At 38.0% G+C, this 15924-nt stretch overlaps 1 protein-coding gene and 1 long non-coding RNA gene across 8 annotated transcripts in view; both read left to right on the forward strand.

The window, feature by feature from the left end:
* THUMPD2 (THUMP domain containing 2) overlaps nucleotides 1–15356 on the forward strand; it is a 40670-nt gene extending 25314 nt beyond the window's left edge. For 4 of the 7 annotated variants that reach the window (XM_077959687.1, XM_001110330.5, XM_077959689.1 and 1 more), the window contains exons 9-10: nucleotides 9980–10088; nucleotides 14603–15356. In XM_077959687.1, the coding sequence (XP_077815813.1) occupies nucleotides 9980–10088; nucleotides 14603–14927 (434 nt within the window). In that variant the 3' untranslated portion in view covers nucleotides 14928–15356. Of the gene's footprint in view, nucleotides 1–3273; nucleotides 3366–9979; nucleotides 10089–14602 lie in introns of all 7 variants that reach the window. The other 3 variants (XM_077959688.1, XM_028831730.2, XM_077959690.1) reach the window with 1 other exon arrangement.
* On the forward strand, nucleotides 584–1641 carry LOC144333788 (uncharacterized). Its single transcript, XR_013402842.1, has 2 exons — nucleotides 584–711; nucleotides 1454–1641. It is a non-coding gene; the product is annotated as an uncharacterized LOC144333788 (long non-coding RNA).
* Nucleotides 15357–15924: the final 568 nt, after the last annotated feature.

The raw sequence follows: 15924 nt of genomic DNA on the forward strand, positions 1-15924 counted from the left end.
GTTAAGAACATTGTATTCTGTTGACAGTGATAGATAGTAGATAGTTCCCAATATCAAACCTATAATCAGGAGGAACATAATATTATTTTTAAAATTTTGTTGTAGTGGAAAAGTAGTAAAGATGAGTATCAACAGAAGAAAATACTAGGATAACTTGCATAAAAGCATAGTAAAGCATCCCCAAAGAAGAAATTGTTTTGTTGATTGAGATCTCATAGTTGTTTGCGGTTCTGCCAAGGTTTTTAATAGGACTCTGTGCGGGAGACACAAGTTTCTAGAGCAAACTAAGGGATGACTAGACTGCAGGCTTTCATAATCCCTAATTTCTTTAAGAATGCTATTTCTTTGAAACCTTTAAGAAAACTGAAATTGCTTCGTAAGTTGTTCTAGAGCAGTGAGTTTTCAATCCCTTTACATTCTCCAAAGCACCTTGTAGGCATGAGGGAGGGAGTACTGAGTTGGCCATTGGACCGCTGTTGCACTCTCAGCTCCACTTTTATGTATTTTCACTTTAGAGGGCATTTTCTATAAGATTTCATTTAAAAAATGGAAGTGCTCCACTGTTTGTGTGTGTGTTTTAAAGGTTCTCTGTGGCACCAGGTAACTGCATAAATCTTCGTTTTTGAAAGGATTCCTCTTAGATTTTAGTGAGGGCAGGATGGAAACAAAGAGACTAATTAGGATACTGTGGCAACTCCAGTTATAATCCAGGTAAGAAATGACAGTGGCCTGGTCCAAGGTGGTATTCAAGGAGGTGTTGAGAGAAGGTCAGATGTATATTTGGCAGACAGAGCCAACAGGATTTGTTGTCGGATTGGATGTGGAGTATGAGAGAACATTCTAGGCTTTCTGGCTTAAGCAGCTAGAGGATGGAGTTGTCATTACTGAGGTGGGGAAGATGGATGGTGGATCAAGTTAGAGTTTAGGACCTGTTAAATTTCACACGATTATTAGACTCTAAGTGAAGATATCAAGTTAGTACCTCAGTATCCAAATCTGGAGTTTAGGGGAGAGGTTGAGCATCACTGGTATAGAGAACATTTAGTTTCATGAAATCTCCTAGGGAGTGAGTTTAAGTAGAGAGGGGAAAGGGGACTGAACCTTAGAATACTCAGATGCTTGGACTTCGGGAAGGTGAGCATCTGGTAAAGGAACAGCCAGTGATGTAAGAGTGTAAGAATCCAGGGAAGATAGATAGATCAGCCGTGTCAGCTGCTTCTCATTGGTGAAGTACGATGAGGCCTGGTGACTGCAGAAGTCAACAGCAGCTTCCCTGGAGGGGCTCTTGAGAGAATGGGAGGAGATAACTTGAAAACAACTAGTTGAGAGCATTCTGTCGAGCAGTTTGGCTAATAAGGAGAGCATAGAAATGGGGCGGTAACTGAAAGAAAGGATATCGGGGATCAAGCAAGGAATTTTTTTAAGATAGAAATTAGAATTTTTTTGTATCTAGAATGTTTGATCTCACTAACAAGAAAAATCAAATGAAAAGGAGGAATTTGGCATGACGGAGGAGAGAGGAGAACCGCTTGTCTGCTGTATCCAGGCCCTAAGAAAGGATGGGATCCAGTGCCTGAGTGGCTGAGCATGCACTTCTAGGAGCAGGGGAAGGCAGAGGGAGGAGAATGGACCTTAAAACAGGTCACATGTTATAATGTTTATTACAGTTTTTTCAACTCTACGCATTTGATAGGTTTGCTTAAATTTACCTTTCTTTACTACTGAGAGAAACTTTTTCATGTTAATGTCATTTGTAGATGATTCTTCTGTGAATTGTTTTTAGGATAACTTTCTGAAGGAAAGAATAAAACATCTGTTTCAGGTTATTTCAGCATCACAACCTCTTTAAGTTTCGGTCTAGGAGGAACTATATGTCTTGCTAATACAGGGGCCAATTTTAACTAATAATTAGCCCTTTATGGCACCTACTTTAGAGGTAGACATTCAGGCTAGATAAAAGCATTTATTTTCTTCATTAATTTGGTTTTTAAGAGCTCTAATTATAAATACAATTTAGAGTGTTGAGATCTACGAATCCCTTAAGGGATCTCATGCCTTTTTACTGTAGGAATTAAGAACACTTAGTGACTTTAAGAGTCACACCAAGTATAAATCCTAGCTCCACCATCATTTTTCCACTGTGTGGCCTTCAGCAGAAAAACTGGACCTCTCTTTATTTTCTCATCTATAATGTGAAGATTATAATGCCACTGCATAAAGCTGTGATGAGGATTTATTACATAAACACACAGAGTACAGTGTCTAACGCACAGCATGAATTAGTAAGACATCTGTAAGCATTGGTATGTTGGTATATCTAGGAAGTTAGTAATATTCATTCCCATTATGACTTACATTTCTGCAAAATCACAATCTTCAGCTTCTGTGTGCTTTAATGACTTTTATTTTTTCTACCTTTTTAATAAGCATTCACTTTGTTTTATAACCCTCAACTAATATAAAAAGAAATGATCTTAGCCGGGTGCAGTGGCTTTATGCCTGTAATCCCAACACTTTGGAAGACTGAGGCAGGTGGATCAGTTGAGCTCAGGAGTTTGAGACCAGCCTGGCCAACATGGTGAAACCCTGTCTCTACTAAAAATACAGAAACAAAAAAAATTAGCCAGGCTTGGTGGCTGTAGTCCCACCTACTCGGGAGGGTGAGGCAGAAGAATCGCTTGAACCCAAGAGGTGAAGGTTGCAGTGACCCTAGATTGTGCCACTGCACTTCAGCCTAGGTGACATGGTGAGACTCTGTTTTTTTTTTTTTGAGACACTCTTTCAACATGAAGAAATCATATGTATTTATTCCTAAGTTTTAATCATTATGAAAATTTGGAATCAAATGAATATTATGTTACAAGTTATCTTAGGAAATAGCAATTAGTCATTAGGCTTTTTTAAATCTGCAGATATGTATACATTCTCAGTATAAGATGGAAACTATAACATAAACATATTTGAGCAAAAGAAACACATTTATGGTTTAATTAAAATGGCAAAATTATAGCTAAAAGGAAATATTTTCTTTCCTTCCAGTTAGGCATTCTGTAGCCTATCACACATCACTTAAGTGTAGATTTATAACAAGATTATTGGCAACAGTTGTGCTTTGTTCTCAAGTGTTTCCATTCTTGTATAAGATGGCGTGCTTTTTTCAGGACACCCATAAGCACCCCATAATGTGGTGTTTGCATTTTCTCTCATACTGGTGTGTTTTCTCCTCTGCTGCCTGTCCTGCCTCTGCTGGCTTGGCCTTGGTGTTCTGGGCAGGTGTCTTATGGCCCATGCCGTATACTGCAAGATTCATGAAGCTGCCAGGCTGCCCATTTGGGAAATCAGAGGGAAATGTGGAAAGTGATGGGGTAGGTGTATATGAAATATGCGTAGAAAATAGGGGATAAGTTCAACATAGAGAGTAGTTCACATGTTCTTGCTGCAAAAGCTTTATCATTTATTATATGGTATAAGTCCTTTTTTATTGTTTGGTAACACTTCTATTTTGTAACAAACTCAGAAGCAATAAGGTTTTAAAAATGCATTTTTAATGAAAAAGTAAGTGTTGAGTTTCTATTTCTTAAGACAGCTGATGAACATATAATTGAGTCAATAGTTGTTGATATTTACAGTCCTACTGTGAAGACCATGGCGATATCACTGACCAAATGAAACAAGTCTGTTTATAGAGGCATCAAGCATTTACCTTAAAACTCAGTAGCTCTTAAACAAATTTTTTTTTGTTGTTTTTTGAGACAGTCTTGCCCTGTTGCCCAGGCTGGAGTGCAGTGTGCAATCTTGGCTCACTGTAACCTCCACCTCCCAGGTTCAAGCAATTCTCCTGCCTCAGCCTCCCAAGTAGCTGGGATTACAGGCACACGCCATCACCCCCAGCTAATTTTTGTATTTTTAGTAAAGACAGTGTTTGACCTTGTTACCCAGGCTGGTCTCAAACTCCTGAGCTCAGGCAGTCCACCCACCTTGGCCTAACAAATTTACAAGAAAAAAGCAACCCCATTAAAAAGTGAGCAAAAGACATGAGCAGACAATTCTCAAAAGAAGACATTCATGCAGCCAACTAACATACAAAGAAAAGCTCAACATCACTGATCATTAGAGAAATGCGAATCAAAACCACAATGAGATACCATCTCATGCCAGTCAGAATGGCAGTTATTAAAAAGTCCAGAAACAACAGATGGTGGTGAGGTTGTGGATAAAAGGGAATGCCTTTACACTGTTGGTGGGAGTATAAATGAGTTCAACTGTTGGGAAGACAGTGTGGTGATTCCTCAAAGATCCGGAGGCAGAAATACCATTTGACCCAGCAGTTCCATTACATTGTATATATCCAAAGGAATATAAATCATTCTATTACAAAGATACATGCACACGTATGTTCACTTGAGCACTATTCACGATAGCAAAGACATGGAATCAACCCAAATGCCCATCAATGATAGACTGGATAAAGAAAATGTAGTACATATATACCATAAAATACTATGTAAACATAAAAAGGAACAAGATATTGTCCTTTGCAGGGACATGGATGGCGCTTGAAGCTGTTATTCTGAGCAAACTAACGCAGGAACAGAAAACCAAACACTGCATATTCTCACTTATAAGTGGGAGCTAAACGATGAGAACACATGGACACATGGGTGGGGGACAACACACACAAGGGTCTGTCGAGGGAGGCCAGAGGGGAGGGGAGAGCATTAGGAAGAATAGCTAATGGATGCTGGACTTATTACCAAGGTGATGGGTTGATCTGTAGCAAACCCATGCATCCTGCACATATACCCTGGAACTTAAAAGTTGAAGGAAAAAAATAAAAACTTAGTAATTCTAAGAATGCTAGGCCCAAAGCCAACTATTTATCACATGCAACTGAAGAAAATACATTTAAAATATCACTCTGTGAAGTATGACTTTCCTTTTAGATCAAATGGCTATTCTTCTAAACTTATTTTGCTCACATTCAATTGTGAGTTTTGTTACGTACCTAAGCAAAATGAAGCTGGTACTGTTAGTGTGCTCGCTTCATTAGCAGACCTTTGCAGACAGTTAAGTGTTGCCAGTTTTGTATCATTATCATTACATGATTTAGAAAGATAATCAGTTAAGTCAATTCCAGTAGTAGCTTTGTTTCCTTTTTACCCTAATTCTTAGAAATTTCGTCGGGTTTTTTTTTGTCAAAGATGTAACTTCTTTGTGAATGCTACTGTAAATTCAGTTCGGCATTGCCCATCTGTGTGCTTATGCATTACTGTGGTGGGCCACAACATCATGCTAAAAATTAATATTCTTACTAAAACCTATGGAGCAGAAAGGCACTTGAAATTCATTGTTACACCTGTATAAATCATAATTATCTCCCAACAGGCTGCAGTGTCCATTGAAATAGACATTTGTCAAAATAATTGAATTTTGTTTTTTTTTAAGACAGGGACTTGCTCTTTCACCCACTAGAGTGCAGTGGTCTGATTATAGCTTACTGCAGCCTTGAACGAACTCTTGGGCTCAGGCAGTCCTCCCATCTCAGCTTCCCAAGTAGCTGGGATTGTAGGAGGCGCTCACCACCATGCCTGGCTAATGTTCTTTTTTAAAAAAAATAGAGGTGGGGTCTCACTGTATTGCCCAGGTTGGTCTTAATTGATCCTCCCAGCTCAGCCTCCCAGAGTGCTGGGATTACAGGTGTGAGCCACCCCATACCTGGCCACTTTTTTTTTTTTTTTTTTTTCATTGAGACGGACTCTCACTATCGCCAGACTGGAGTACAGTGGCGCGATCTCAGATCACTGCAACCTCCGCCTCCTGGCTTCAAGCAGTTCTCCCACCTCAGCCACCCGAGTAGCTGAGACTACAGGCGCATGCCATCACGCCCAACTAATTTTTGTATTTTTAGTAGAGACAGGGTTTCACCATGTTGGCCAGGATGGTCTTGATCTCTTGACCTCATGATCCACCTGCCTTGGCCTCCCAAAGTGCTGGGATTACAGGCGTGAACCACTGCACCCGTCCTTCTTTTTAAAATATACACAGAATAGCTGAACTGCAAACTATTTGTGATGAAGATGACTGAATGCAAAAAAATACTTCCGCATAGCAGTACACTTTCTCTGCTTGTCCATCAGTTGGATTTTAAAGTGTAAGCCTTCAAAGAATTGCTCTGTAAATCAGCCAAAGTGTCCTAGGATAGTGCTGTAAACTTTACCAAAAAAAAGTTGCCTAATTTTGATGGCATTTTATTCAGAATATACTAGAAATCTGTAATCAAAGGATTCAACAAATGAAGTGTCAAAATACATGAGGTTTGAATTTTTTGGTGAATTACAGTTGTTAAAAACAAAGCTGGCAGCAGGAAGACATTGATCATCTTTTCCTAAAAACCCGAAGGAAGAAATGAACAAATTATTGAAAGCTCAACAATGCACAAGACTTAATTATGAAATTCTGTAAATTTACTTTGGATATGGTATGGAAAGAATCTCCTGATGACTTTCCTTATTGTAATTGGGTAAATTTGTAGTCTAGAATGGAATGGAATGGAATGAATTTGTGAAGGCCTTAACTTTGTATCATCTAAATTTGGTAAAACAATTAAAAGAATGATAGAGGTAATTTGCGTTTTGTATTGTGAACATATTTGTCAAAGGCACTGTCAGTGGAGGGACTGAACTGGAGGGCTGAAATATTTACCCTTCCCATATGAAAAAATTGAACTGAAAGTATACTTCATTTACCAGAACTTGTTCAGATATTAGCACTGTAGGCAAATTATTTTTTCTCAAAAAAAAATAGTCATTTGTTAAACTTAAAAATTTCATTTTGCACAGATGTTTTTAGGGCCACCATAATAAGCCAGTTTATTGGATAATAAATATTTCAAATATTTCAAGCATATGATTTTCATATAAAATAACTAGCATAGTTATTTCTAGCATTCGCTTCTCAGAAATGTTCATTTGGTCTGTAAATTGTATGGTGACCCAATCCAGATGCCAGACTACATTTTGCATGTTTAAGACTAATGTTTATGGACTTCTTGATTAAGACGGCAGATTGAAATTTCATTGAAAGCTTTACCCCCTTCTTGTATTTACTGAAATGAGAAAAAGAATAGTAATCATCAAAAAAACAAATTCAGCAACCAAACAAGAGAAGGTCATAATCTAATGCAATAAACCTCAAAATATATTTTGGCCACAATGGAAAGAAAATGTTACAGAGCATTTGACAATAGAAGAGTGGTTATTTACAAAGTTACCGAAGCAAAGTGTGACCCAAAAATATTATGCCTAACCAAAACATCATCTTAAAGCCAAACATTTTGAAATATGAAAAAGTTCAGACAACATTTCACAACTAAGCCCTTATGGGGAAAACTATTTAATTCCAGGGATTGAGAGATTAATCAGCTGAGAAATGGAGAAAATAAAAGCAAAATGATTAGTGATAAGGATGAAATTAACTATAGAAGTAAGTTTGAACAATTATGGGAATTACTGTTAGGAGACAGAATCTGAATATCATAAACCTGGACAATAGAAAGAATAAACAGCAGAAAGAACAAGGAACAAAAATAGGAAGAAGGATATGCTCAATTTTATAAAAGTGCGCAATGAATCTGGTCTTTAGTTTAAATATATGCATGAAAAGACATCTTGAAGGCCCATAAATCCCTTTGGAAGAAAGTATCTTGGGGCCATAATCCTGAGGTTTAGGAAATTTTTACCCGTTTTTCTCCTGGAAGTAGGAAAAATAGGGCAGTTTTTCTTTCTTCAAAACAACTGGTATTTTAAAACTAAATTTTTTTCATGTTCTTGAATCATCCTGCAGAGATATAAAAAAGAGATGATTTTTACTTGTTTTGAGCTATGTTTCTATTTCAGAATCTTAGCTCATTAGTTACAAGCAAATTTTTTGTTCACGAGCAGTATTCAGAGCATCTAATAATTTAAAAGATTTTACTGTATGTTGAGTCGTATGGGTCAGGTGCTCACGGTTCTAGGAGTATCTGCATCTAAACCTATGGAGGTGGGGACAACAATCTGTTTTATAAAGACCTTTCAGTTGATTCTAATACGCACTAAGTTGTACTTTCCAGATGATACTGATGCTGCTGCTGTGGGGACCACACTTTGAGAACCACTGATAGAGGAAAGGAGAGTAGGAGAGAGGCCCACCTGGAAGTAGTTGCCTTACCTCAACCTTGGATGTCCAAGAATGAGAGAGAAGGGGATACTGTGTTCTGCAAAGCTTTTTTGAAGGATGGCACACTGGTTTCCACCTGGCTGTCATCTCCCATTGACATCGGAGAGGGACATTATAAATAATGACCACAAAGCAGCTAACAGTTACTGAGTGCTCACTTTGTGCCAGGCCCTGTTACATGTCTTCCATATATTACCTCTTTTATTGACTTCTGAGGTACATATTCTTATTCCATTTTACAGATGAAGAAATTGAAGCAGTAATTTCCCAAAGTCCCACAGCTCGTGAGCAGCAGAGCCAAATGCAAGCTGTCTTACACCAGAGCTTATGCTCTCAGCCACATCAACAAAAGCTTTATTTTATGCTCTATTGGAAGATGACACAACTTAGTTCTGGAGATTTTTTTTTAAAAATTATTCTCTTCTATCTATATGAAGTTTATGTATTCAACTTCTAAAATTATTTAAAGCAGTTTAGCATATTATATAATATAGAGCAGCAAAGTTCCCAATAAAAATGGAGACCCAGAAGAAAAAAAATTAGTGTTACTAAACCTGGACATAATGGGCAGCTAACTCATATGTAGGTACTGTATTTCTGTGTAGTGTAAGGCAAAAGACAGACTTGGGATTAAATTCAAAAGTAAATTACTACATGCTTCCTCATAAATAAAACATTTGAGAACTATGGTTGCCTTCATTGTTCATATATTGTCTTTAGTCATTTTGTAAATGGATGTGTACTATATCAACACCCTAAAACCATGAGGTTAAAACATAACTTGGAAAAAAGGAATTCCTGTCTCAGCTTAAAAGAATATTATCCTCTTATTTTTTTTTTTTTTGAATAATCTCTTCTTCTGTTAACCCCACATAAGGGTTAGAACTAGGAGAGATCTAGCCAAGTAGTCATTAGACTTTCCCAGATTACAAAGCATTTTTTATTAAATTTCCTACCAACAGAAACTTTTGATATTTAGTGAAGATTATTTAAATTTCATTACATTTCTGCAAAATTAGGTACTATTCAAAATGAAAACTGGGACATCCATCTTATGAGTATTTAACTTAATTTAGGAGATGGATGAGAAGTAAAGTAGGTAAAAAGTGGAAAGTACATCCGGAAGATGTGGATGTTAGGGTAGAGTCTTTGTTACCTTCTGATAATGTAACTTCTGAGAAGAAAACATTAAGATAATAAAGCAATTTAGAATAATCAGACACTGTAATTTTTAGTGATAATCATTGTGTTGATTATTGATTATATAGCCTTTTCTCTAGTCTTAGGACTTAATAGATATTCTTAACCTTCCAGGTTCTCCTTTAAAAATACAATCATAGCTATGGATCGTCTCCCTCAAAAACAAGTAGATCTAAATGTACAGTTTTAAAATAGGAAATGAAAGTTGTAGAATATAATTTTGTAGAAGATTTTTCTAGGCAACTTAGTGGAGCTAGCAGCTTTCTATACAAGCTGTATATTTAGAGAATTGAGTTTTCTGGTTAATTTAAAATTCTGCTTAACTTACATTTTATTGTATCTGAAAAACCAATTTTCGACGAACAGACTACAATAACTATATCATTTATCATTAGTGATTGTGAAAGCATTTTGGGATCTTGTAATTACTTTAAAACAATATTAGCAACCCTAAATTTTATCTATTATGCAAAAATAATCCTGTGTACTTCAGTTTTCTCATTATTTAGGTTGTAAATATTTGACCTTACTATAATAGGATTCTCTGATTTCTGTATTTCAGAATTGCCATTGCCTTCAGAAAGTGTTGATATTATTATTTCTGACATTCCATTTGGGAAAAAGTTTAAGTTAGGAAAAGACATCAAAAGCATTCTACAAGAAATGGAAAGGTAAGTTGCTGAATTTATTTTCATAATTTTTTTAGCTACTGGGCATTTAACCGAAATACATCATAGCTCTTCAGCTAAGGTCTGATTGCCTTATAGTAATTTCCCAGAGTTTTCGTAGCTTAATTTTCTAAGGGTTTTAAGTCAGAAGTTTATAATTGAAATAAATGTTATCCATATTATCTTATAAATTTTATTCAGAAAAAATACTAATTTTCTATTATGTACTGAGATTTGAATGTATGAAATAGTGACCTATATTTCAGTGGTCTGAAGCAAAATTTTACATATTTGCTTCTATCCCTCACAAAAAAAAAAAACCTGCCTTCTGTGTGTTAATCCACCACACGTAACAGATGAGAATCCGGGGCACGGAAAGATTAACTTTCTTATGATCACTCAGCTGCTAAACAACAGAACAAAATTCTGTTACATAAAGAACCTTCCATAACATAGAATGAGCAACACCTTTATTATTTGTTGTTGTCTTTGTCCATTTTCTGTTGCTATGAAGGAGTACTGGAGGCTGGACAACTTGTAAAGAAAACAGGTTTACTTGGCTCGTGATTCCGCAGTCTGTAAAAGAAGCACAGTGCCAGCATCTGCTCAGTTTGTGATGAGGGCCCGAGGGTGCTTCCACTCATGTCAGAAGGCAAACCCAGTGTGCAGAGATCACATGGCAAGAGAGGAAGCAAGAGGGAGAAGGGGGAGGTGCCAGGCTCTTTTTAACAACCAGCTTTCCCTAGAACTAATAGAGTGAGAACTCACTCATCGCCCCTCACAGGGACGGCATTAATCTATTCATGAGATATCTGCCGACGTAACCCAAACACTTCCCATTAGGCCCCATCTCCAACACTGGAGATCATATTTCAACATGAGGTATAGTGGGACAAACATCCAAACTATAGCAGCTGTGAAATGAAAATGTGAAAGTATTCATCTTATGGTTTCTAATGACGTAAGGGAATATAATTCAATGGAAGCATTTCTTTGAGAGGTTGAAACAATGAGGCATGGATATGCATTTTTCTGATCGTCTAAATTGGTAAAGAAGAGAACCTAGAATGCATATAGTTATGAATGGACATGAATATAAGAGTTCAGTTGATATTAAATTGTTTAGGTTGGCATTTGATAACATAAATGTCAAGAGCCTGCTGTGTAAATAATGGGTCACCAATTTAAAATATGAGCCGTGTGTTTTAGATAGAGAAAATTCTAGGCATCTTGCCATGTATATATGTACAAAAAGATACATGTTTTCTACTCTACATAAATGGGATTATCCTTAACTTACTATACTGTAACATTGCTTTTTTTCTACTCAGTAGTGTCATGAATCTCCTTTCTGATCAGTTGTTATAATATACATTATAATTTTCAGGGGTTGCCACATTATATGTAATGTACCATTATGCAACCAGTGCTTATGGATTAATATTTAGATAATCCTCAATTTTTTATTTTAATAAAAAACTATTCTTTGAACATCCTTGCATGGTTTTTCAAACTTAACTGTACGACCAAGCACCACAGTACCAGTTTCTTCATCTGCAAAATGACAATGCTATAGAACATACTTAGATAATTCTGAAGGTTAAATGATATATAATACAGAGCATTTCCAACTGACTGGCACATATTAAATCCTCAATAAATATTAGCTATATCACCATTATTATCGCTATTATTCTACTACCACTTCTACTATTACGTTTTCTTAGGATAATTTCCTAGAAGTGAGATTGCTGGGTCAAAGGTTATGCACATTTCATATTTTTGATACATTATTGCTAAACTGTTGCCCCAAAAAGTTATTTCAGTTGATGTCTGCAGGAGTACTCATTTTCCCATCCACTTCCTCCTTGCTCAGTAGAAGAGGTTTCCCTCTTCCTGTGAGGGTTTATCCTCTCAGTTCCTTCCTCCTCAAGGATCACACTCTGCCCACTTCTCATTTTTATCTTCTGCCTACTCATCTGCTGGTTCTTTCCAGGAGATTCATTTATCCCTTCCCCAGACACGTTTGGAAGTCTTTGCATCTCCTATGCACTTCCATGTACTTGGCCCTGGGGATTACTGCAGTGAATAGGACAGGCAAGGTCTCTGCCCATTCATTGTGAGAAGACAGATGGTTAATCAGTAAACAAACTGGATAATATCAGATCATGACTGGTACTGTGATGGACATAAAACAAAATGTTTTGCTTTAGAGTGAGAGAAAAGTAGTGGTTACCCTAGCTAGGTAGTCAGGAAAGGCCTCTCTGGGAAAGTGGTATTTGACTGTGGGACGTGAATGATGAGCGTGAGTGATAAATGCGGGGTGAACAGCAAGTCCAAATGTCCTACGGTGAGAAGCAGCTTGGTGAGTTTGAGCAGCTGAAGGAGGTCAGTAAGCAAAGAAAGCAGGCTGTGACATCAGAAAGGTAGGTGAGGGTCAGATTGTGTAGGAACCTTGGTTGCCAGAGTAAGGGAGTTAGAATGTATTTGAAGTACAGTGCGAGCAACTGAGGAGTTAGCAGAGAATTTACATTTGTCTTCTGTGTGGAAATGGAAGACAGAGTGGGAGGGGTGACAAGAATGGAAACAAGACCTGTCTACCAGATTGTTGCTGTGGTCCCGGCAAACTATGAATGAAGTAGACAAATATGTGATACAATTTAGAGACAGAATTGTGTAGCTTTGCTGATGGATTAGACTAGGGAATGCTACCTAAGCTTCTTAGATTTTTGCTGGGCATGAGGCAGATTCCACTTAACTCTTGGTCCTTTAGCTGCCACTCTGTTTCTTCGCCTGTACAGCTGAACTTCTTGAAATAATAGTCTACACTTGACACCTTTGCTTCCTCACTTTCCAGTCCCACTCCACCCTGGCAGACGAGCATCTGCTCCTGCCTTCAGCTAGGATTGCTGTCCCTGGGGTCACTGATGATTTCTCATAATCCTGATCACCTATTAGTCCTATAGCATTTGTTATTTTATTGTATTTATATATTTTTTATTTTATTTTAAAGACAGAGTTTCTCTCTGTTGCCCAGACTAGAGTGCACTGGTGCAATCTCAGCTCACTGCAACCTCTGCCCCCTGGGCTCAAGCAGTCCTCCCATCCCAGCCTCCCAAGTAGCTGGGACTACAGGCACACGCTGCCACACCTGGCTGATTTTTGTGTTTTTTAAGTAGAGACATGTTTTGCCATGTTGCCCAGACTGGTCTCAAACTCCTGGGCTCAAGTGATCCTCCTGCCTCAGCCTCCCAAAATGTTGGGATTACAGGCATGAGCCACCATGCTGGCCCTATAGCATTTAACACTGTTGAAACTGTTTCTTTCTTGAAACTGTACTTCTTTGGCTTCCTTGACATCACTGTTGTCCAGATTTTCTCTGAGGATGTCTATTTCATGGGTCTTCTCCTCTGTCACTTTTAAAACGTGAAATCTCTGGCTCCTTGTCCCATTTTCTCTTCTCAACCTGTGCTGCCACCCCAGATGATCCCATCCACCATTATGGCTTTAGCTACCATTTACTATATCTTTACCTCAAGGCCTGGTCTTTTCCATTACTCCAGGCTGTGTATCCAGCAGTCTGGTGGAATCCACACTTACGTGTTCCTTAGGTACATCAGCAAATTCCAAGCTGAACTCCTTACTCCCCTCCTCCCTCCACCTCCCACCCGCTCTGACTCACCCACCCACTGAGCTGCTTTCAGAGCCGCCTCCCCTCTACTTCCTCCCATCTTTGCTGCTTTTTCTGCTTCCAGCATCCTCCCTTGCTGCAGCCGCTTGCCGTCGCTTTGCCTGGCTCATTCCTGCTTATCTTTTAACTCACAGCACAGGTATCTTCCTCTGGGAAATGCTCCCCTTTCTCCCATGCCTGGGTTTGGGACCCACCTCATGTTCCCAAGCCCCTCATGCCTGCCTTGATTGTAGCATTTCACTCCCTTTACTTGCCTCTCTCTTCCAAAGAGATGTTCAGTGATCTCTTAGCAACTTCCAGGGCTGTGTGCGGGACACAGGCAAGTGTTGTCATCACTTTTTCCACATTAGTGCTACACAGACTTTGATAATTGAGTAAATGCATTCTCCTCAAAAAGCTGACATTTCAAGATCTGCCCTTCTTTTTCTGATTTTTGCATTGCCATTTCTTTGTTCGTGTCCTAACTCTTTCCTGTTAACTTTCTTCTGCTGTCAGCCTACTGCTTTTAATACATGCAGTCTTTAGGATTCTGTCATTCGCCTTTTCCTTTGTACAATCATTTATTAGACTGTGACTACAAATTACTTTGAGGCTTGCCTTTTAAGTGGAGTAAAAATAGATAATTAAAGCAGATTTGTACTAGGGATTTCATAATTACTATAATGAATATACATTATAGAAGATACTACCTAATTATCAAAAATCCTTGTATTTAAATGGATAAAATTAAATTTCAAATTAAAAACACGAAATATTTTAAATGCAGTGGGATTGTTTGTTGTCTAGAAAGGGAGAAAGATAGCAATTACCATTTTTTTTTTGTCAGAGTGCTTCATGTTGGCGGAACCATTGTATTGTTGCTTAGTGAAGATCACCACAGGCGCCTTACAGATTGTAAAAAGAGCAGCATCCCTTTGAATTCCAAGGACAGTCACACAGATGAACCTGGAATTAAAAAGTGCTTGAATCCTGAAGAAAAAACTGGTGCATCCAAGATAGTGTCAACTTCATTCGAAGCCAGGAACCACGAGTTCTTAGACAGAATGTCACCATTTGGCTCCTTGGTACCAGTGGAATGCTACAAAGTTAGCCTTGGAAAGACAGATGCGTTCATATGTAAATATGAGAAGTCGCACTCTTCTGGACTATAGCAGGCTTGCTGCCATCAGCCGGGTTCAGGCCCTTGTAAGTTAGCTGTACAGCAGAAGTTTGCTGTCTCTAGGATTCATATAGTACCCACAGAGCTCCAGGTAACCAAATTCCCCCAAAGACGGGAGGTGTGGCTGTTGGGTACACGTGCTTGGTAAGAGTTTCTGCTTTATATTCTAAAGTGCCTAATGTTTTTGACAAAAAAAGTTACCGAATATTTTTTAGACTTAAGTTTTATATTCTGTCAGAATGTGAAAAGTTCTGCCCAGTTTCTGAGCAAAAACTTCAATTTCAAAATAAAAGTTTTCAGGGGTTCACCTAAGTGTATCACAATCAATACCAGACTGGGGATATTTAACTATCAGATTTTCGGAAATGTAAAAACCTTTATATGTAACTTCTTTTGATATTAAACTTGATTTTTGAGCCTGTAATTTTCTTCTCCATTGGAATGAAAATAATTTGTATTTGCAATACATTTTATATGTTTATTCTGTAAACCAACAGTGAGAATAATAACTGAATTAAGCCAGTATCCTTCAAAACATGATGGAAAATGAAATTTGCTTTTTTTCTAAAAGCATTCATAGATTGTCACCTCACCCTTATTTGTAGAAATTCAGTTTGTTTCTTATGTTCACTACCTGAGAAAAGGAAACAGTAAGTTGAGGAGAATATATGCTCTGGTTTAATTTTTTTCAATAGTCTGATACAATTGTTCTGCTTATAGGCAGCTTTAGTGGTATATGAACAACTCTCCTATGTTTGGGAAATTTTCCACCCCGTGAGTCACCTCTCCAAAGCAGAAGTCATAAAAGCCATTTTCCAGCTAGGGTGTGGCAACCTGGGCCCCTGGTATCAGGTGCGCCCATGTACAAGCTATGGCATTTGTACCCAGTGGCAGCACAAAGCGGTCTTCACCAGGACATTCCTCTCCTGAGGTTTCAGCACTGCCCTTGGCTAGGTAGCCACCACTCAGCTTCTCTCTCTTGCCTTCCT

The sequence above is a fragment of the Macaca mulatta genome, chromosome 13 (genome assembly GCF_049350105.2).
Source record: "Macaca mulatta isolate MMU2019108-1 chromosome 13, T2T-MMU8v2.0, whole genome shotgun sequence".
NCBI classification, from domain to species: Eukaryota; Metazoa; Chordata; class Mammalia; order Primates; family Cercopithecidae; genus Macaca; species Macaca mulatta.